Here is a 23,037-nt window from a genome sequence, read left to right as displayed (position 1 = left end):
GTTTTAAAGTATTTTTTAATTTATGTGAAATAGACGGAGAAGATAACACTTGGAGGCTTTTTTTGGGGTTTTTGGTTTGGTTTGTTTTTTTTGTTGGTTTTTTTTTTAAGGGAATCACTGAAAAAATTTTTCCTTTGAAACTGCAGAACATGCAACCCTTGCAAGAGAAGACCTCTTGAACTAAAAATGTGTTGCTCTACATGACCTCATGAGACTTCAGCACATAAATAACCTGCACAGAAAACACCTCTACAAATAAATTTTAAGAGTAAATAGAGTGTACCCAACAGTATTACAACTTCATATCCCATTATGTTCCATCCTCAAAAGCTCGCCTCATTTTTCAAACTATGGTTGTCTAGCCTTTGAATTTTTGTTTCCAACCTGTCTTAACAGCACTGTAACTTACCCAGAGCACGTCAGGCTGCTACAGGCAGAGTAGCTTTGTTTTAGACTAATGTCTGTGCCCCTGGTAAACAGGACTGCTGTGTCCTGGAAGGGCCCCACATCTCCTGGCTCTGCTCGCTGTTACATTTCATGCTTCTGTTAAGTGCAATGCAGATGTGCTGCAGAAGCAATTTTGGACAGACTGGAAAAGCAGGCACTTTCCTCTGTTGTATTTTTTTTGAGGGAAAGCAAATCCTACATGTTCCCACTAGCATACTGTGGCAGTGGCAACTGCTCCGAGAGCCATGCAGCAGGAGACCCTGTCACGGCAGTGGAGTAGTTTCAGCTTCCTGAAGTTCCAGCTGAAAGGAAAGAAATTGCAGACACAATGAACAATTGCTTGGTATCTCCCCACCCACAAGTTGGTGTGTGTGCATTTTTTTTTTTAGGAGGGATTTATTTCTCATTTGCAGCTACTGTTCTGATGTATAAAGCTGAGCACATAGCCCAGAGTAAGGCAAGACTATGCTTTTGTCTGAAGCAACAGAGGAAATGATCACAAAGAAACATAAGTAGGTCTGAAATTTGAATTAGAATATACTTCATATCAAGCCAGTTGTCCTCTTCCTAGGGTGGAACTCTGTATGAATTTCATGAGCATGGAAAAATTTCACTCCCTCTCTGTCTTCTTCCTGTAGCAGTTACAGGGCAATTCGTGCTTTAGTTGAATACATTCTGTGTCGATACCAGAACAGTATCTAACTTTTGGACCTTCAATTATAGTCTAGTTCAAATGCAGTGTGAGGTGGACTTACATCAGCAAACAAAGCCAACAATCCCTCAGCCCTACGTGTCCGCAGACTCCAGGCTGAATCCCACTTGTGTGCAGGCATGGCAGCACTACAGATGTTCTCATCAAGAAAACCTGCTTGCTGCATGGCACATCCTGAAAGGCTGCAAGCCCTTTTTGCTCAGCAAATTTTGCACCAGAACCTGTTGAGAGCTGGGTGGGAGACACTGCAATTTCAGGTTTTATGGAGCGGAAAGCATAGACACAGATGGAGCCTGGAGATTCCCAAAGAGCCCCTGTCAATGCATATCAGCTACAAAAGAAAGGCCAGTTTTAAGGGTCTACTACAAATGTTTCATAGATGTCACTATCTCACCAGAAACGGGCTTTTTAAGAAACCAGTACTTTAAAATTATTATTGAAACACAGTATAATTTACGAAGGAGATATATTAATTTTCTAAAAACACACAGGAAGGCCATTCTCTGTTAATACTGGTAGATGTGAATCTGCCAAGAAGCTGCCCAACTTTTTCCATGTTTCTGCAACAGGAATCACCAGCATTCCCCACATTTGTTCACAGTGGGTTGTATAGCACAAGGAAAATTAAGTAGTAAGAAAACACTTTCCTCATTAATTGAATCAAAGTGAAACTAGCTTTCAATTTTTCCTTGTTTTAACTTAAAAACTTTTTCTTGAATCCAATATTCTTTTTTCTACATGTGGTTGCCAATCCAGGCAGAAAAGGCAAAGCTTTCAGAGCTGAGCCTTTTGTTATTGAACATATCTGAGGCTGCATTTTCAGCATATGGGGAGGATTTACAGTTTCCATTAGGGCATTTAGACATTGCAGCAGTTGACAAAAAAGCATCAGAAGCTAAAATTGAAAAGAAGAGTCTGAATACTGAATAGTCCCAAAGACACTGAATAGTCCCAAAGATGTGCCTATACATAATTTCCTTGGTTTCTTGGATACCTTCAGGTGAAGCTGCTACAAAAGCAGCTATAAAAATGGATCACAAAGAAATGAATCCACTGAAACTAATAATTAAATTTCTCAGACTGCTATAATTATTAATAATCCAGTTCCCTAATTGTTTAGGATTTTTAGTTATTAACACATAGATCCTAGCAAAAACTCAGTTTTCAAGGGAAAATAACTATCTGTTGATGTTAAATTCAAAAAATTAAACCTTCTTTTAATCTCAGAGATAAACTGATGCAGAGAGTGTCTGAGCATCTGAAGTAAAAGCCATTTCAATATACTTGCCAAGGTTTTGATATGAATCAGTTAATGTCAATGACATCAAAAACCCTCAGCCATTTGCAGAAGCCACTGTTTGGTCCTTCATTCCCCTCCCCTGCCAATACCTGGTCACAGAGAGAAGTTCAAAGAAAGCAGTTTTGCATTTCAGGCATTTTTCCCCCCAGAATCACATCACTCCTTCTCCATGCAAATGCACGTATCAGATTGCATAAACCCTCCTGAAAACTACAAGCACTTCATCCAGACCTTTTTGGTAATGCCAAGGAGCCACAGAGTGGGCCCAAGGCCACTCCATTAACTCAGAATAATATGAATATTTATGATGTTTCCTGTTGGTGCTTTTGAACTGGTAGAAGACACTGTTGTTCCTTCCAACAACTTAAATACTTGAGAGTGTCAACTCTAAATGCTTTTAAATGCTTTAAGAGTGTTAGGCCTTCTGTGATTGAGCCTTGCAGCTCTCATTTAGCAGGAGAAAAGAATTCTCACTTGGCAAAAAAACCTGTGGAACATCTGTTTCTTAGGAAATTGTATGAAATGTGCCAAGCACTACACAGCCTTGCAATTAGAGTTCATACCAAATGCTCTCCAAGGCCTCGTCTATACAAGGAAGAGCTTGTCAGTATACCTCAATCAATAGGAAAGCTAGACTTTCTTTTACAGACAGCACTTACCTGTAAAAAGAATACCCTGCCTATAGAATTTACAGAATCTCACTGTCTGAGCAAATATTGGTTTGTCTGGGGGTTTATTTTCTTTTTTTATTTCCTGAGAGCTAAAGCTGCATTCACTCTAGGGCCTTTTGTGTTTAAAATAATAATATAAAAATATTAGGTATTACATGTTTAGTTACTATTCCAGAGAACCTTTTTAGTGTAGATTAGTTCAACAATCTTGTCTCTCATTCTGATAAAAGCAGACATCAAAAATGTCTCTTACAGCAATGTTTGCAGAGGAAAAAAAGATAAATTAACTTTAATATTAAGCTTTGAACATGGCTTGCAGTGAATGTATTCCATAGAAATTGTGGAGGGTGAGAAAGATTGTACCAAATTGCTGCTGAGCTGAACAAGGAGAAGGCCCAGGTGAGCATTCAGGGAGCACATCTGGCATCAGCAGCTGCCAAAGCAAGGACTGCAGGGATGGTGGTGAGGAGAGTGCAGTGAGCCACTCCAGAGTCTTTCAAACACCTGAACGTGCCAAGTCCCACCCACCCCCCTATGAGGGCCTGAGCTACCAAGTGCTGGTTTCTTCTCCGTGGCTCTGGGGAGAATTGGTGGTTAGTTGCTAGCAAGAGCTACCAAAGCAGTCAAACAACTTCTTCCAGCTCTGCATGCACCTTTTTTGTTCCAGGCAGATTGGCTTTTTGCTCCAGTTTCCATCCTTACTGCCTCACTTGGACCTCATTCCTCACGTTTCCCTCTCTCCTCAACATTCTTCCTCTCACCTCCCCTTCCTTTCAGCATCCTTCCCTTTCCTGCTCCTTACATATGCTTGATTTCTTCATAACTGATTTATTTCATCACTATTCCCTGAAGGAAAGAAACAAACCCTAAGCAGCAAAGAACCCAACTACAGGACTGGCTTCCTCCTTATTGCCACTCTCTAGATCACTTCACTTGCTGCTCCATCCCTGCCCCAGCAGGCTGCCTCTCTTGGTGGTGTAGGCTCAAACATCTCTCTGGGAAGCATCATCTTCTATTCTGTGCTTGCTCAGTGCTCAGGGAAACAGATTTTATTTCACTCAGGCAGCACCTAGTACACATTAATCTTTTCTATGGGCAGAAGTTTAGAAGGCTACAGCTCTGCAGGAAGCAATATCAAGATATACCACTAAATGTAGAAAATGGGTGCATACACACTGCACCCTATAAAGCTAGAATTGTACTAGACAGAAATACAATCTTGCTGTCAGACACATGCACAAAATTGACTCCATTGAGGATTACAAATGCATTATTAACAGATGAATGCAGTCATTTGCTACACCTAGTAAATACTACCACACATACATACATATATATGCACCTCTGCCGAGTTTGGCAGTCCTGCCTCCCCACCAGACTGAGCAGGCGCTGATTTCACAGGCCACAGTTTGGCATGGATGAGCCAGACACAGGTGAACAACACCAATTGTTGATGCTTAATAAAGCTCCTCGCTTGAGCCCTTCTCCCTTTAGACTTCCCTCCTCTTTTGTGGTGCAATTACTGTTAAGTGTCCTTGGAGATAGGAATACTCTTATTTGGGCTGCCTGGCAGCAGCTGAGTGTCAGGTGTAGCTGCTTTCACAAGAAGCCACTGAGTTCTGCACCTCGAGGAGGCAGCCAGCTTGTGGCTGAAGTGGCAGCAGTGAGAAACTGTTGCATGAGCAACCCAAGGATATTGCTGAAAGGTGATACGACAAGGAGCGAACCAGGCTTATGACTTTTGTTCTTATTTTTAAGGAATTACAGAGACAACTCAGGTTTTAGTGCTTGCAATGTGCTTGAGTTACCTTCATGAATGTTAAGATTTTCTTTCCTGTTTTGCTGAGAGATGAAGCTTGGAAAATCTCAAGACTAACCACAGGACCATGGACATTGAACATGTACAAAACAGCTTCTTTGCAAAAATGATGCAAAAATAGGCTGAATAAAAAAACCACAAACAACTCTCGTTATCTAATGTGCCATGAAATCCCTACTTCTTAAAGGCTTTTTCTACATGGAAAATGTATTTTCTTGGTATACCTGAAATGGCAAAATGGCACATTAGTATTTAGCATGTGTGTATATATTTTCATATCTTTATCTACATATATATACACATCTAACCCCACCTTATTCACCACAAAATTATCTGACACAAGAACCGCATGTAGACAAGCCTTGGCCTATCTCTTGCATGACTTTCAGGACAAGCAGGGCCAGGCAGGCCTTCTTTGTACATCAATCAAAGTGAACAAGCACAGTTTTTTATCTTTTTATTCACTGTTGCAATGGGAGAAGAAGAGAGATCTATATTCTGTCCCACTCCTGTCTCCATCAGCAGACAAGGAGTAGGAACAGGAAAATCTGTGTTTTTTAACCTGTTGCAAACACCCTGCAAGTGAAACACTGGTTTTTAATGTGCTTTGTACATGCATGCACGCTGGACCCAGTCACTCAAGGTACCCTTTAGAACCCTTGGCTTCTGAGCATCAAGCAAGGCAGAGAACAGCTCGGCACCATGCAGGACTGGGGTCTCTGTGCATGCATACACCAGTTTCCAATATAACCTGGAAAGTGTTCAGACCTTCCAAAAGCTACAAATCAGTGTAAGTGGTAACTTCAGAACACATGTCATCTCCAAGCGGGTGGCCTGGATCCAGAGATGACATCTCCACTGCTAGTCATACCTGGTGGTTAGTCCTATCCACAGTGTTGGCAGTGGAAGCATGGTCACGAGTGTTTTGTCGGACTCGGGTGGAGTTTTGCTGCTCAATGGTTGAGGAAGTGGGGATGCAGAACTCTCTGAAACACCTTTTGAAATTCTCATCTAGAAATGCATAAAGGACGGGATTAAGGCAGCTATTTGTATACCCGAGAGCAATACAGAAGTGCCAGGAGACAGTCTGGAAAGTAGTTTCTGGGATGTTGACCAGGGCTTTAATGATAACATAAATGTGGATGGGAGTCCAGCAGACAATAAAGACTGCCACCACGACAAGAACCATCCTGGTGATTCTCCGCAGGTTCCTGTCCTTCTCTTTGGAGCCGGATAACATGCGAACGCTCTTCAGGCGCAAAATCATCAGCCCGTAACACACGGTAATGATCAGCACCGGCATGATGAAGGCGAAGATGAACACACAGATTTTCAGGAGGTTCTCCCAGTACCAAGCAGGGTGGGAGAATGTAAGGGTGCAGTCAATTGAGCCTGAGGAAAAGGAAAACAGCAGAGAAGAACATTCACGTCAGTTTTTCATTTGCTTTACTTTAATCCTTTCTTTAATTAACTATCATAGGCAAATATATGAAGACTTTACACCTAAGTAAACATGTAAAATGAACCAATCTGTGACATGCCATTTGCACAAAAACTGGTAGGATAGAGTGCATGAAGCATGAATTAGGAAAACAAAACCAAATTAACATTTTCTCTTTTGCATGTTATGGCTTGGAATTTAACGTATACTAAACAAGGAAAAGAGCTGAATTGTCATATATGCTTAAACTTTGACTGATTTTCACTTTCAATATAAACATGGTAAAAAGACAGATTGTTAAGCCACCATATGTGTTGAGAGTTTGGGCATTTCAGGGCAACGGGGAAGAGAATGCCACGACACTTGGTAACTACGCACTGGGGAGGGTCTGCATTTATGCTGGCATGCTGTCACTGCCCTTTATGGAAGGTCTTGGAGTACCAGTGGTCCAGAAGGTGCTCTCTGCTCTGTACCATGTCCTGCCAGGGTGTAACGTATCTATGACTGCCAGCTTCCCAGTGGGAGTATCCTGGGTAAAGCACAGGCTCCTGTGGTGAGGGGCAGTGCAGAACCGCCCCACAGCAGAAGGCAGGCAGGCACAGATGCTTTTCCAAACACTACAGTAACTGAGTGGGGCAGCAAGACTTGCATGGACCCACTGAAGGAGCTGGAGCTGCTTGTTTTAGAACACAGATCACATCCACTGCTTGTCCAGTCAACTACAGCCAGATGCAAAATTGTTGACGGGGCTCATTGGCACTGATACTTGCTTTACACAGGTTAGAGGCCAGAAGTTAATTCAATGCCTCTACACTACAGTGAACCCATGCAGAAAGGAGTTTAAATGGAGAGTATTCAATTCAGGAAAGAAAGCCAGACTTACCATGCCTGTATTTAGTAGTTGCCATGAACATAACTGGCAGGCCAATGGCAGAGGAAAGAATCCAGTTGCAGACATTGACAATTTTGGCATTTCGGGGGGTACGGAAATCGAGGGCCTTAACGGGGTGGCAAACGGCCACGTAGCGATCCACACTCATGGTGCAGAGCGTGAAGATACTGGTGAACATGTTGTAGTAGTCGATGGATATAACAATCTTACAGAGGATGGTGCCGAATGGCCAGGTTCCCATCAAGTAATTCACGCTCTGGAATGGCAGAGTACTTGTTGCTAGGGCATCTGCCAATGCAAGATTGAAAATATAGATGTTGGTGGCAGTCTTCATTTTCGTGTACCTAGGGAAAAAAATTGGCAGAGCATGTGAATGACCACAACTGACATTGTTAAATAAAACCTAATTCAGTGCATGATCTATAAAAAGCTTCTGTAAAATAATGTGCTAGATACTGTCAAAGATCACATTTCCTGCTTTTAAAGAAATGATCACGCTATAATTCACCTCCATGTTGGCAGTTCAGTGACACATCAGCTAAAGGGTGTAAGGAAAAAAAGATTAATTGTGCAGAAGAAAAAGATACACATAGAAGAAACAATATTATAGGTGCTAACGGATTGAGAAGATGAAAAAATTGTATGTTTGCAGATCAGATACTGAACTACATGGATAGATTTTCTGTACCTGCTGATGTCATGCCAAATATCATAACTATGTTCTGTAGAAATAGAAAATTCATTTCTAGATTGTGAAGTAGTAATGATGTCATTCCAAATGAGCAGCACTTAGGACCCATTTTTTATGTGGATGTTGTACTTCTGCAGTGGTACAAAGAAAGTTTCAATTTAAGTAATGTTCCTGCTGCCCTGATTGCTGCTGAAGTTGCTGGGCCCTGTGGCTGCTTGGATTTTGGGGGTCAGATGGCTTGCTCTTTTGAGGAAACTTCCTTCTATTTCTGCAAAACTAATAAGAAGAGTGTTTGATCAAATATTTTGCAATTTATAGAGTGTTTTTCAAGAGGAATAGCTCATTTCAAAAGACCTGTCAGGGAACCTGCTAGGGAAAACAAAATGTAAAATACAAAATTTTGTGAGTTTTATCTCTCTGAATTAGATTTCTTCAGAACACAAGTCAGTTGCAAAAATCCCAATTAAAGGATTGTGTAGGGAATGCACATTTGGAACTTTTCTTTGGTAGGGTGTGCAGAAATGCAGACTTCATGTTAAATGGACCTAAAAAGCTTTTATGATGAGCATTTGAAGTCTGGTACTGCATCTGTTCTCTCATTTTCACCACTGCACAGGAGAAGACTCTAACAATCCTAATTTCAATTTAGGGTGGCTTTTAAAAACAGATTTTTTTAGTAGATCTAAGCGCTATCTTGACTGATACCTTGAGAAAGTATGATCTGAATATGATACTTCCAAGTTGTAAATAAACTCCATATTCTGAAACTCCTGTAAAAACTTTTCTTATTCCATTTATATAACAAGTTTGTAACTAACATAGGAGGAGGTAGATGCTAGAAGCATCTACAACTCTCTCTTCTGGAAATTGGGGAAAATGTACAGGATTGCCATGTGGAGAGGTACACAATAAGAGCTACAGCTCTAAAAACTGTTTGGAAGGAGAAGAAAATATTTCTCAGGCAATTCGCTGGAGAAACTTCCAGATGAGAATGAAAGCAGCAACATTTATATTCTGCTTTTAATATGATCCAGTACTAAGCCCTGTGGTTTATCAAAATGAGTATCTCTCCAAAGGTCTGAGATATCCAGGAGTAGCTGAAGGTTTGTCCAGAGCCAGGTTAGCATGACAGGGGATGGACAGAAAAACACTCTGAATAAATAGAATAAAATTTCTTCACTGGGCATGGGCCTTATCCCACTTTGCTACATATTTTTCAGTTTTGCAATCTAATTTTCAATGCCAGTTTAAGTTTAAAAGTTCTTGGACTTGCTTTGTTTAATGGCCTCTATAGACCTTTAGTGAAGGGTTTTCCTTGAAGTACCCTGTAATCTTTGTACTTCTAATCATGCTGTTCTTACAATGAATAGAAGCAAAGCTCTTATGGTGATATAGAAAGCATTTACCTCCACCTGCTGCCTAATCAACAAAAGCCTATTGAAATTTACAATATTCTTTTCAGTGAATTCTATGGGCATTTCTCAGTACGAAATATTTAAAGATTTTATAAGGGCCTTATTTCTGCAAGGTACATTTTGCAAAACATGTATTTTTCTAAATTAGTAGATTATCAGCATTGCCAGGATTATTTTTTTTTTTTTTGCATGAACAAATAAATACCAAAGCACTTGATTAAACATAATTTTAACAGCATGAAAAGTAACAGTCAATCAAAACGAAGCTTTTCAGTCTTGAACTTAGCTGCTATTATACTTTTTGCTAAGGTATCAGTCTACCTATTTGAACAAGCAGAACAAACATTTCCATTATCCAGACATAGATGTTTATGTGATGCTATTTCTACAGTTGAGAGGGGCTTAGTAACACCAAAATTTATAACACAATACCAACATTTATAAATGCAATCTTTTAAGATACTGCTTTCACACTTTCATTCAAACTTACTAGAGAATCTAAAACTTAACAGACACATACACAAAAAATCTTAACTGCAAACTCATAAAATCCTGAATACTGATATTTAGATTACATTGAAATTTCACTGTCTAAATCATCAAGTGTATTAAATTCTGCACAACAAAGAGTAAGGTTCCAAGTGCAGACAGAAGTTGGCTTTGGGTAGACTTACTTTTATTTTACAACTCTGCAATGAAAAGACTAATAGAATGTGATGAATTGGGGGCTTTTTGTGAATATTTAGCACTATACTGCTCTTGGTATATATCCAAATTAATTATGCTCATTATAATACTGGCACATACTAGTATACCCCTTCTAATTCCTCAGTGCAGGTTTTGTATCATAAAATATCTGTTCATGAACTGTTGTTTTGCTGCTAATAGTAGACAATAAATCACATTTACAACAGTAAGAATACACTTTATGTCTGTCTAATTTTTTAGGGAAAGCTTAGCCTTGTCTTCATCTTCAATCCTACAAAGCTTTAAAGTAGACTTCAAGTTTGAAGACCTGAGCTGTACAGGTCCACTCAGCTGAGATTTGCTTGGAATAAGAAAAAGCAATGGAGAAAAGAGTGAGAATTCAGCTCAGATAGTCACCATGTTTCCAGCATTCAAGGACTAATAGAAAGTCTTGAAATGGACCCCTCAACTGGGTGCCCATGGGCCACTTGTAGTTTGTAAACCAAATAAAACTTTCACCAGGTTAATCTTTCACCAGATTAACCTCAGAGAGACTCCAGCTCCCAAGGGTAATAGCACCTTTCCTTCCACTTCTCATGCAACAGGAGAGATGTCAGCATGTTTGTCACTCTGCAAAGACACCTGCCACAGCCCTGTTTCTGGCCTGTCCACTCCAACAGCTTAATTACCACCTTCAAATATATTTTAAGGGTCTCTTCTTTTAAGCTTCTTAAAATTTCATGAAATTTTTTAGTTTGCATCATACCTTATTTAAGCCTCACAGAGTTTTTATACTGTTATTGTGGTCTATACAACTAATGCAGTCATGTCCCTACTGCTCCCTGGTCAAGTGGTTTTCATCCATGTGGATTGTTGAGATATCCCCTCCTCCAAAGCCTTCTGCCCTTCTGGATCAGATCAGCTTTACAGCATCCTTGGACCACTGGGCTGGTGCAAAGAAGCTAGAGAGGTCCACATTTAGCTCAGTGTAATACAGAGTATTATTATTATTATTAACAACAAGCCCACAACAACAAAAATAATAATGATAAATAATTATTATATTATAATTCTTATTAATGATAATGATGCAGCTCAGAATAATACATAACATTACAAATTAATTTGAAAAATTTCCTCTCTGAATAACATCAATGAGGAGGAAAGCAGAAAGTCTTTTTCACTTAGGAAATGGGCTGGTCAATGACAGGCTGGTAATAATTACTTTAAATAATTACTTTCAGCAACACAAAGGCATGCAAGGCTTTGCCAACAGAATGCTAATTTGGAGACAATGACTTCAAGATCTGTGTTTAAGTTCAGCACAAAATACATGAAAAACTGGATAAAACCACTGGAGATTCACTGCAGAAAGCAGTCACTCTCAAAAATGGTTTGGTTGCTAAAAGAAACAACAGCCAATAGTAAGGTCTTGCATACAGACAACCTGACATAACTCTTCTTGATGCTGGAGATTAGGTTAGCCTTTCAAATTCATGTTCTTCTTGCATAAATGACTTGTTAAACAAATGAAGAATCATTATGTGCATACATTAGATTAGTTGAGGTTGCCTTGGGTGGGAAGATTAAAAACATGTGAAGTATGCCTAGTTGAATCAATTTAATTTTTTTTCCCCATGACTGTTCTGGTGCACCTTGTATATGCAACTCAAAAACAGCAGGAAAAAGGGATTTTTTTGGCATGTTTTCTTGAGATATCAGGTACTTTGAATTTTTCTTGAGCCCTTAAAGCTTTGAACAAAGTCATGATATACTCAAAGTGGTCTGTAAAAACCTGAAAAATTTTTCTGTCTGCCAATCCAGTTTTAATATTTAATGCTGAAATGAAGTCTCTCAAGCCACATTCTGGAAAGTACCTTTGAGCTAAAGGGTCTCAAATGATGGACTTTACTGACGTCCACCTATTTTATTATCCTTTTCTTCCCACAATAATGGGTCTCCATAGAGTGAAAGACCCACACTGTATCTCAGCACAGCTGAGATGTGTGCTGTGGCAGGCTGTAACCTATTAAAAGTTTAAGGTCATAGATATTCTGGATAGGTCTAGCCTTCCTGTCTGTGAGCACATGATTTAATTACCTTGAAAACTTAAGTCTTTGATTTTTCTATTAATGAGACTTCTAAATGCTTTTTCCTTTAGCCATTTAATTCCATCTCTGGCTCCAAGCACCATAAATTTTGTGCACAACCCTGATAGGTTATTAGGCAGTAAGGCCACCCAGACTGGAAGTGCCATCTTGTGGTTAACAACCTCTGCATCCTTTTGATGTATATTCTACTAAAGAGATCTTACACAAGGCTGTAATTTAAACATAGTGAGCCCTGAGTGAACAAAACCAACAACAAATTGAAAAACTAAACAAAATCTTGAGCAGGTATAATAGAGCTGAAAGCATTCACACTTGGTTGCAATGAAATTGTGCAATTTGCATCACATTCACTTACTTCCTGTACCCGTCCTGAGTTTGGGGGTAAAGGCTGAAATGGGGGAGTGAGGAAGCTTTTGCTGCCTTTAAGAAGGCAGAAGCAGTCGCTGCTTCCTCCTGCTGAAGTCTTGCATCCTGACTGTGACCTGACATGGTGGTTTTATTAGAGATGAAAAATCCTAGGCATCACTTAGGTGTCAAGGCATGACACCCTGAGGGAGTGCAGTAGATCTAAGATCAAAGAGATTAGTTATTCGACATACTCGGTCATACTTCACATACATTGCTCTGGAGCAGCTTCCTCTCCTTCCTTCACTCACTGGCAAGGGGTGTCCATTTGCTGAAGGAGTCTGAGTATGTATGTGGTCAGAGTGGGCATGAGCACAGGGCAGGGAACTGCTGCACTGCAGCTGCTTCAGTTGCTACCTCTTTTCTCCCTACCTCCTTTTCTCCTAATTTGTTTTCCCACTGCTTTGGCGCTTTATTCTCCTTCATGGTACAAGTGAGATTTGGCCAGAATGTCACCAAAGTTTACTTCCCTCGGGTTACCTTGTTAGCATCTTTGACTTCCCAGCTTATCCCTTCCTCTCATCAGGATAGTGCCAAGGCATGTGCAGATCCTCCAGGATGCAGGAGAAGCAAGCAGAGCACATCACCTCCTGGGAAGCAGCACCAGCTCAGGGCCATTTTTCTTGTGCTCAGAGCCCATCAAGAGTTTATCTCATACCTCAGCCTTGGGAGAGGGTGAGCCAAACAAAGCCTTTTAGGCAGAGTCACCTTTAGTCTTCAGTGCCAGTCTTTTGGGAAATGATGTGGAGTTGTGAGGGCATCTGACTCATCCTGTTTTCCTGTGATGGACTTTGGACTAAAAATGACTTGCTGCTGTCTTTGCGGCTCTTCCCGTTTTTATTTTTTGGCTACTGAAAGGCACAATATAGAAGTTTTCTTTCTGCTATTTAGTTTAAGCCAGTGAGTTTAGTCCCTACACGGAGAAAATAAAACAAGCTTTCCCCAGACATCATAAAAAGCTACTTAATGATAAAAACCAAATGACAGTAATAAGTATGCTTCAGTGCCCAAACAGTCATCTGCTGGTACACTTCCTTCCCTTCCAGCCTAGTTGAACAGGGGGAAAATTACCTGCCAATTAGTTCAGAACTTAATCTGGCCTGTTTGTTAAACCACTTTTATTTGAGTCTCTGTTTGCCTGGGGCTGAGGCACATATGGGTCTCCAATAAAGGTCATTGCTTTCATGGTTATTGTGTTATCTCTCTGAAATAAATCAATGGTGCTAAAAAGGCTAACTTCAATATCTTTCCATTATCCAGCAGCAGGTGCTTATTGTTGAAGGTTTTGCTTTGCTAGGAAGACATATAAAGGCAAACTGTCAGTATATTCAATTTGACTTTTTCCCCTCTGCCTTCAGGGAAGTGTGATGGAGAGTAAAACTGCTGACTACACCTCTGATAACAGATAATGTGGTGACATTTTCCTAGAGGGGACAAGTTATCAGCTACTTTGTCTGGTTTCCAGGTGCTGTTACCTACTCCTGATCTGTAGATAAGGACTGTACATGAACTATCCCTGGTCAGCAGGGAAGCTGGCAGGGAAGCCTTTGAAGACAGCTTTAACTCCAGTAGATGTGAGATCCCTAAAGGTGTGGTGGGAACAGCAGGCAAGCAATGCCCCTGGTCAGGGGGTAGCAGGGGGGTGGCATGGGGCTGGAGGCCAGGCCATACACACTCTGTACAGACCAAAGGAACTCCAGGTATACAAGGCATGGCCTCTTGCATGCAGGAGATGGGGATCTGCTGGTGAGGCTGTGGAGTGGGATCTGGAAAGGAGTGACAGAGGTGAGACAAAGGAATTGGAGAGAATAAACCCGGAGGAAGGTCTGTCTATGATATGGGGAGAAGGGGAAAGCAGGCAATGCTGGAAGCTGGCACGAGAGGAAGAAGGAGCACAGCTATGTGTTATGTGAGAAGACCAAATCAAAAGTACTGGAAATCACGGACTCTAGAGTCTCTACATGACAAGGATGAGATTGTATCTGAAACTGTGGCTCTGAGGGAGTTCCTAAGACCAATCTTATGAGAGTGATTTGGGTAGTTGGCTCCTTAGATGATTTTTAGATGTATAGGGGCAGCACATCCCAGGGCTGAAGATTAGCACTGTGACAACAGCTGCTCCCTGTCCCCCTTACAAAAGAGCTTTCACTCAGTTGGAACTGCTCCTCACAACACCACGTGGAGGAGATGTTCCATTTTACACAAACATTTTTGTTCTGAAGTTTTATTCTTGATCTGAGATACAAGATCTTATAGCTGATAATTGAACACTTCTCAGTAAGAAGGTGGAAAAAATCTATTTCATGTCCTTCACAGTTATTTGATTAGCTATGATGCATCATCCCTACCTTTTTTCATCATGTAAATTCAAAGAGAAATATAAATAAAATTTAGAAGTGTTTAACATTAAATGAATGAATGAGAATGCTTATCACAGCTTGGTTAAGCTGTGGAACTCCTTGATAGTGAACATCATTAAAGCCCACTTCCAAAAAGGACTAGAGGTCTTTGAAAGATAATTACAATATTCCCACTTTCAACGCCATAAACCCAAACTTCATGATATAAACCAAAGAAGACACAGATGGTTATAAAAAGAGCTTTCTTTGAGATTATCTTAAACACAACAATTCAGAAAATAGTTGCTTTTGGATTTTTTAAAACTATAGTTACAAGAGTGGATTTGTATTTTGAAGAGAATTATCAAGCATTGAAAACTTGTTTTTACTTGGAATCATAATGAAAATAAATAAATTTTTGAAAATGTCTGTTAATGAAGATCTCTACAGCAACCATCTTAGAACGCCTAAACTTAAAAATAACCAAATTGGAATCCCTAAAAATGCTTCACATGTTTGTTTAGTAGTGGCAATCTTTGTGACCTTTTTCTTCCAATCTTATTTTTGATCCTCATTTTTTGGGGAGTACTGCATGTTAGAAATGTCCACAAAAAGCTACTGAATAAATGCTGATGCAAACTGCATCTCAGAAAATCTCTGCAGTCTAAAAATCTATTAGAAGGATACTCATACAGTTTTGCCCCTATTTTTTTCCACTCTGTGACACCAGCTGCTGGCTATGGCTAGAAAAGAGGCTAGTAAGCTAAATTATGATTCTGTGACATTTGGACTTGCACCATGTTATGTTTGAGATTTTTGTAAACATGTCACCTTTTGATCTGGAAAAGTTAAAAAAGCTTATCCACAGTGTTCAGCAAAAGTTGTGCTAAATGATTTGGGAAAACACTGTAAATTAAAATGAAATAAAGCAGTACTTCAGGATTATGTTAGCTAAATAGCTCACTAGTCATCAGCTTGCTAGTAATTATGTAATGTAAGCAATATGTGCATACAGTATTTTCTGCCCTTACTGAAGCCTTGAAAAGTTGGTAACTTTTGATTATTTTTGTAAAGAAATTTAAAAAAAATGAGGAAGTGTTTAACACTATTTTTTCATGGGGGCCATTACCATAATGTCACTCCAGGAAAAGTACAGTGGGATCAAACAGCTTTTTACAGGCAAATTGAGTGAGAAGGGTTGTTTCCTGCCCAGAACTGGTAGGCACTAGCAGAGCCAGAGGGTCTGTGCACCTGGGCCAGGCACAGGGTCTGGAGATGAGTCTGGGGCTGCAGAGCTCTCCCTCATCCCTCAGGTGTCTCTGCTTCCTCAGTGAGATGGGTGTTACCGCCAGCTTGCAGCCTCATGTATTTTAGGTCAAATTTTCATCATGTCTGTAAAAACATAATTAAAAAAAAAACAATATAAAGGTATACATTCCATTTTATCTGTCTGCTTCCCTTCATCTTGGGGGAGGGAGGGGAGCTGCTTGCTAGTTAAACATTTACCCACTAGCAAAGGTTGGTAAAGCCTGTCACAAACAGTAGGCAAACAGGGACACCTGCCTTTCTGTAAGGCAGGATGCTGAGGGTCACCCTCAGCATCCTTGCTGTGCTGCTGATTTAATTCAGCTCCTCTGCTGCTCCTGCCCAAGAATGCTCCCTCAGTTGTGTCCCCAGGTCTCCTCTGACTGGTGCTGGGAGCTGTATTAATTCATAATTGACATGACTGGATAAGGCTGCTGAGGCTTTCAGCTCTTAGCACGGGGGCGGAATCTTTGCAGTCAGTGGAAGAGGCAGGACACCCACACAAGCAATTCTGTGCAAATGCACAGAGGTTCACCAGGCTGTGGACAGGAAAGGAAAGCAGGAATTTTATGCACTTCTTGGTTACTAAGCTCCCTGATCTATGCTGCTACAAAAGATGCTGAAGGTCACCTTACATACAGCATCCATAACACCATGTCATCTTGCAAAGAACCTGTTTTTTAGAAACACTTGTTTTGTTTCACCCACTTTCAAGCTTGAGATAATTTCCAGATTTCAACTCTAAGTCTGTTCTACTTAATAAAACAGTTTTTCTGAATTGTGAGTGAACTCAGCTGAACTAGAGTTTTCAGTGCTGCACAGTCTTTCCAGATTAGATGACCCTTCAGCCACAGCTCATTTTTTTCAAAACACTATTAAGAGGCTGTTTTGAGACACACAGAAAGATTTCTCTTAATTTCAGAGAAAGGATTTCTTTGACTTCTTTCCCTGTTTGCCTTTTTTTTTTTTAAAGCAGTGTAATCATTTACTCAATGAAACAAGACATTTCCTTCCTCTGCAAAGGATTGCAGAGAACCTGAGACCTCTTTGTTTATGGTATGTGAAAAATTTATAGCCAAACAAATGAGGAATCACTCTGAACTTGAGTGACTTCAGTGGCTGTTGGTGGAATTACATTTCTCCCAGAGCATTTGGGTTGTGGAGGACTGGGGCCTCTGAGAGCTATTCCTCTCTTCCAGACCTGCAATGCTTAAGATTTTCATCTAGGCTCTACTGCAGCTTTCTAGCATATTGCCTTAATTACAAGGCACATTTTATTTCCACTCTAATTGTGAGACTAATATCCCACCGACTCGATGAGAAAGCTGGAAAAGCCTTTGGATTACTGTGTAAATTAATTCAATGCCACATAGTACTAATTGCACACTGTCTTGTACTCCACAGCAGGTAGAAGTAGCATTTGCTGTTGATATAGCCATAATGACATTGTATTCATATTAGTAATTTACACTTACACAGAGCCCATGAGGAAAACAGATAATAAAAATTATCTATAGATTTTTTTCAGATTACAGGAAATTCACAGCTAGCAGTAAAACCTATTAAACTACTACTGCTGTCACTTGAAGGCATTTTTTGGTACTTGAGAAAGGGAACACTTCAGTGTTAGTAACAGGAGGTTAAGCCTCTCATACTACATATAAAACATGTAAATGTTAATTCAAGGATGAAAGCATTCAGCTGAACAGGAACCATCTGGAAGGATGAGGAGGGTGGATGAGAATACATTAATTAGAACGTAATGAGTATAAATTGGAAATCTTGGAATACATTTGGTCAGTCTGCTTTGCACGAAGAGCCTTCTTTTCACATTGATAATCACAACACATTTCTAACTCCTCCTCAGACATATCTGCTTTCTGACCTCTGTTTGCCCCAGCAGAGATAGCAGGGGGGCATTGTCAAGTGATAATGATAGTTCCCTGTCAGGTCAGCACTTGCACAGCTCTGGCTCCAAACCCCTGGATTTGCCTCATGTGGAAAAATTTTAAGAGTAATAATGTTTATAAGAATGATATCATTATTTTAAAACTATTTCCAAAGAAACCAAGCATGAGATGTCAACATGCAGTACACTTGATCTGAAGTCACTGTTGCTTTCACTGGGGCAGGACTCTGAAGGGTGAGCAGGACAGTTTCAAACATCTAAGCACCTACCGCCCAACTCCTAGTATTTTCAAGACAAACTAGGTACCAGTATTACTCAAAAATCTTAATTTTTACTAGCCTCAATTCCTCTCATAAATTATTTGAAGTTCAATGATTTGTTCTTCCTGAGCAGGCATTATGGGGAAGGCAATTAAAGAAGGGGAGTTTTATATGATGACAAATTCAATCCAGTGAAACTTTGGCCTCTTACATGTAGTTGGATGCAAGGAGGCATGAATGTGAGCACATTTCATCATATTCTATGATTTGAAACACTTTCAAACACTAGTATAGCTTGCAGCAGGAACTAAATCACTAAGTTCCCTCTTGCTGACCAGATACACTACATGTGCAGAGAAGGACAGAAAGGGAATGTATTTTTATGCTGCTTAAGCCACAGATTCTATTCAGCCATCAGCATGTAAAGTCCTTGTCATCCCAATTGCTAAACAGCTGTGGTGCTAACTGGGAGGGAATTCTGTCATACCAAAAGCTGTTCTTGCACAGGAGATGTGGGGTTTGCCCTAAAATTCCTGATGGTTTTGGACAAGCCACTTAATTTGTGTTTTCTTCTGTAAAATGAAAATATATTTTTGCTTTCTCCAATTGCTTCTGGCTTTTGTTTGTAAGCTGTCATCTCAGGGAAAGATGCTTTCTTTAGATAGGAATCTAAATACAAGTGCCTCATTAGATTTGGCTTTGTGGTGCAAGTGTAATTCAATTAATTACTGTAAGAAATATGAACCTAGTAAGGGTTATGCCCAGGATAATAAATACATAATTTCAGGGACAAGCTGCGGCATATTTCTCTGCTGACAGCTATCCTGTCTCTGTTACACTGTGCATCTGCTTTTCCTCCCAGAGGAATGCATTCAACACTGTGATTGCAGTCATGCCCCCACCAGAAGCCTTTCTGCAGATGTACCCTCATACGGACAGCTTGAGTTTCAGACTGCCCAAAACCACAAGACAGAATCTCCCCAGCTCTGTGCATGCAGCCTCTAAAGCACAGTTAAACCCGCAAGGCTTTTGAATTGCTCCAGTCTGAACCACTGATGGATATCACTTGCGTTCCCACTAGCTCTACAAGATGCACAGGCTTTGCAGTGACATCCCTAACACGTGCCGCATCCTCCATCCTGCTGCAACACCCCACCGTGACCGCGACCCTCTCCCCCGGCTTTCCACAGCTGGCACCGCTGGCGCTGCCCCCACGCACAACAAAGGTTCGCCAGCGATGCCAATAGACAGCCCCGGCTGCTGCGGCTCCGGCTCCTCGGGGAGCGCCGAGCTCAAAGCGAGAACGGACGCTCAGACGTGGGGGAAATGGAAGCGCTGGGGCTGCCTCGATAGGAACGGAGAGCGCCCCGGGGCCACCCCTATCTCCCCCCTTGAAAGCGCCCGCTGGGATCTCCCGGGCTCAATGGATGCTTGATTTGGGAACGACGGGCAGCCACGAAGGGAGATGAGCTCTGTCGGCCCCGTCCTGTCGCGCCCCGCCGTCCCGCTCCGGCCCGTCGCTCCCGGGAGGTGGCAGTGTTCCCCTACGGAAGCCACCGGCCCAGCTCCGCTGCCAGGCCGGCAAGGGAGCCTCTTTCATCTCCCTCTCACTCGTTTTCCGCTCATTTACGGGCAATGGATTTATCGCGCGTGATCTGATCTGTAACAGCCCCACTGGGGGCTTTTTCTCTTGCGGGCGAGAAACTTGCGAAGTGCCGCAGCACAGCCGGGACGCCGGGATTACAGAAAGCGGTCGGATCACGGCATACGTATTTTATACACGTGTATACGCATGTATGTCTATACACAAATATAAATAAATGTATTTCAATATACACATAGAGATCGAGACATGAGGCACAGGATCTCCAAACATGGCCACAGAGAAGCAATGCCAGTTACATTTTGTTCGTGCATTTGAGGGAGGTGGGTGGAAGGACAGGTGGATGCGTACTGGCTATCCGTGTACCACCCCGCGCCCGTACACGCTCACAGGCAGTGGCGGCAGTCCCTTTAAATCCTCGCTCCTTAGGGGACAAGTCCGGGATTCAGGCCCCGTTTGCCAGAGGTGAGCAGCTCCGAGGGTCCTTAGAACATCCTCGGACGCGCCGCGGTTTCTGACGGACCGGCCGCCCCCCACTGCTCCACCCCAAGTTTCTCTTCCACCGTCACCCGCTCCGGCTCTTTATCAAAAGCCTCCTTCCCTTTCCCTTTCTTGCACCCGTCCGCAACCCCAGTGCGCCCCTTTGCGCGCTGCCCGGCGGAGGGGGGACCGCAGCATCCCCGCCGGGACACCGTCCCGCATCCCGGCTCCGGGCGGCGGGGTTCCGCCCCGACGGCAGCGGCCGTGGGCTGCGGGGCGGGGCAGGGCGGCACTCACCTGACGATGACATACATGACCAAGAAGTTGCCGAAGAGCCCCACGACGCAGACCACGGAGTAGAGGGCCATGATGGCGATGGCGGTGACCACGGAGGGGCCGCCGCCCGCGGGCGCGCAGGGCCCGCCGCCGCCGGCGCTGCCATTGCCGCCGCCGCAGGGCTCGGAGCGGTTCCAGCCCAGCGCCGCCGAGGCGTTGCCCCAGGCCGGGCAGGGCGGCCCGGGCGGGCGGCAGGCGGAGGCGTTGGCGGCGAACGGGACCTCCAGGGCGCCGGCGAGGAGCGGCGCGGACCCGTTGCCCAGCAGGTAGGCGACAGCCATGGCGCACAGCGGCCTCAGCGCGGCCACCCGCTCCCCGCGCCCGAGGGACGCCCGGCGCGCCGCACTGCTGCCGCGGTGTCGGCGAGGCGACGGCACCCGCCCGCCCCGACGGCGCGCCCCGCCGCTGGGTGCGGGCACATGTGTGCGGCGGGCGGGGCGGGCCCGGAGGAGGGGCCGTGTCCGCAGGAGCGGCGGGAGCCGCCTCCCCGCGCCCGCTGCCCGCCGCCGCTCCTCCCCGGCCGGCGGGACGCGGTGGCGGCCGCCCCCAGCGGCGAGCGGGGCGCACCTGCGGGGGGCAGCGGGCGGCGCGCCGGCGGTGTTCGCCTCCCCTGCGGGTGGCACTTGAAGGCAGAGCGCTTGAAATGTTCCTTTCCCCAGCGCCACAGGCATCGGTGGCTAACTCCGGAAAGAGAGAACCGGGGGAGGTTGACTTGGCGAGATAAAGGCCGGTGCAGAGAGGAGATCAGTGAGCGACTAATTATCGTAGTGAGACAGGGATCTTAGCAAAACAATGTCCTCAGTGATTATAGAGATAACAGAACCTTGTAATAAAATGTGACGAACTTTACGGCAACGCTTTAGGAGGGATGGTTGTGAACAGAATTGTCCTTTATGAATTACTCGGATCTCATGGATCCTCAGGATTTTCAGAGGACCTTCTGTTCAGAGCTCCGAGGATGTTCTCCCCTAGGTGTTGATATGGTTGTTATCGATGTGATAACACAGACAAGAACGACATCGAAACCGTTCTCGAGCCGTACGCTCATTGTCACTGGGTGCTTAATTTGCACACCGTTTGCTTTCACCGGCACCTTTCCCTGATCAGCTGTTCCAAATGAGTACAGAGGTGCAGGACTGCCTGATGGCTGATTATTAGGACTTAGCTCATTTACTGTCTCACTAATGAAATCAGAAGAGATCCCTGGTAAGGCAGAAAAAAATATCTCCTGGTGAACAGGAAGGTGACAGAGTAGCAGTGATTGCTCCCGCTGCCTCATCATGGATGCGCACTTATTCTGCTCACCCTCTGCAGAGCACCTCCCGCTATTTCAAGAGTGGTAATGACAAAAGTGGAGAAGAAGCAAGTAGCAACCTAAGAGAAAGATGCAGAATCCCTCGCATTTTAGTATAAAGGGTTACCCATGTGCTTGTGCCAGAAGCAGTGGGTACCAGTGCTGCTCAGGGCAGGTAACAGTGGTGGAATTGACCACACACTCTTTCGATGTATATCTGATAATTTGTGTGGAGGAAGAAGAGGGAATGGGAAGGGGGTATCACTGGACTTTGAGAGGGATACAGATATGGAGAGTTTGTATTCCTTTTTTCATTCTAAAGTGAAATGGAAGGAGAAGAACAAGTAAGCTATTAATGGGCACTTTCAGTAGATAGCATGTATTGCTTCATGGCCAGGGAGAGTATTTTCAGCATTGTTCATTGGGTAGGAGAGAGCCCATTTAGCAGTGCATGTTGGATGAGTTTTAGAATAGGAGTTATTTTTGTCTCTGGAAAAAGCTGCGGACAAGGGGAAATGAAAGCAAGAACTCAAATTTTACGTGGTCAAAGATACCGCTTCTTTATCCCCTGTTGGAGTATAGCATGTACAAAGAGCAGAGCTTTTCTCAGAGACTTTCATCTCTGGATGTGTGCACAGAGTGTGGGAGCCTCTCTCTGTGTTTGCCCTTTATTGCCCCAAAGCCATCAGAAGAGTTTAAGGTAAGCCACAAGGACACAATTAGTATTTAGCCCTTTGAACACAACTGTGCCTGGTTGTGGAAGGGATGGGGAAGATGGGGAGAAAAAAATCAAGGCTGCCAGGAGATCCACTCCATATCTTGTGTCATAGCCAAATTTGTATCATCCTCACTATCAGAAGGCCCTTTTGTGCATTAAAAATGACATAAAAATTACATTAAAATGTCTTTAAAAAAACACT

At 42.9% G+C, this 23,037-nt stretch overlaps 1 protein-coding gene across 2 annotated transcripts; it reads right to left on the bottom strand.

The window, feature by feature from the left end:
• Positions 1-710: 710 nt before the first annotated feature.
• On the bottom strand, positions 711-21,104 carry OPRM1 (opioid receptor mu 1; the record flags this gene model as incomplete). Of its 2 annotated transcripts, none has more annotated exons than XM_084201638.1 (4): positions 711-749; positions 5,821-6,341; positions 7,274-7,626; positions 20,785-21,104. In XM_084201638.1, 4 exons carry the CDS (start codon positions 21,102-21,104, stop codon positions 711-713), a joined length of 1,233 nt encoding a protein of 410 aa, XP_084057764.1. The 2 variants fall into 2 exon arrangements, with proteins under 2 accessions (XP_084057764.1, XP_084057763.1); XM_084201637.1 differs by lacking the exon at positions 711-749 and adding an exon at positions 2,994-3,044.
• Positions 21,105-23,037: the final 1,933 nt, after the last annotated feature.

Source organism: Fringilla coelebs, assembly GCF_963513975.1.
Source record: "Fringilla coelebs genome assembly, chromosome: 3".
Taxonomy (NCBI): Eukaryota; Metazoa; Chordata; class Aves; order Passeriformes; family Fringillidae; genus Fringilla; species Fringilla coelebs.
The sequence above is the reverse complement of the archived record's forward strand: the minus strand, read 5'-3'. Positions and strand labels throughout refer to the sequence as shown.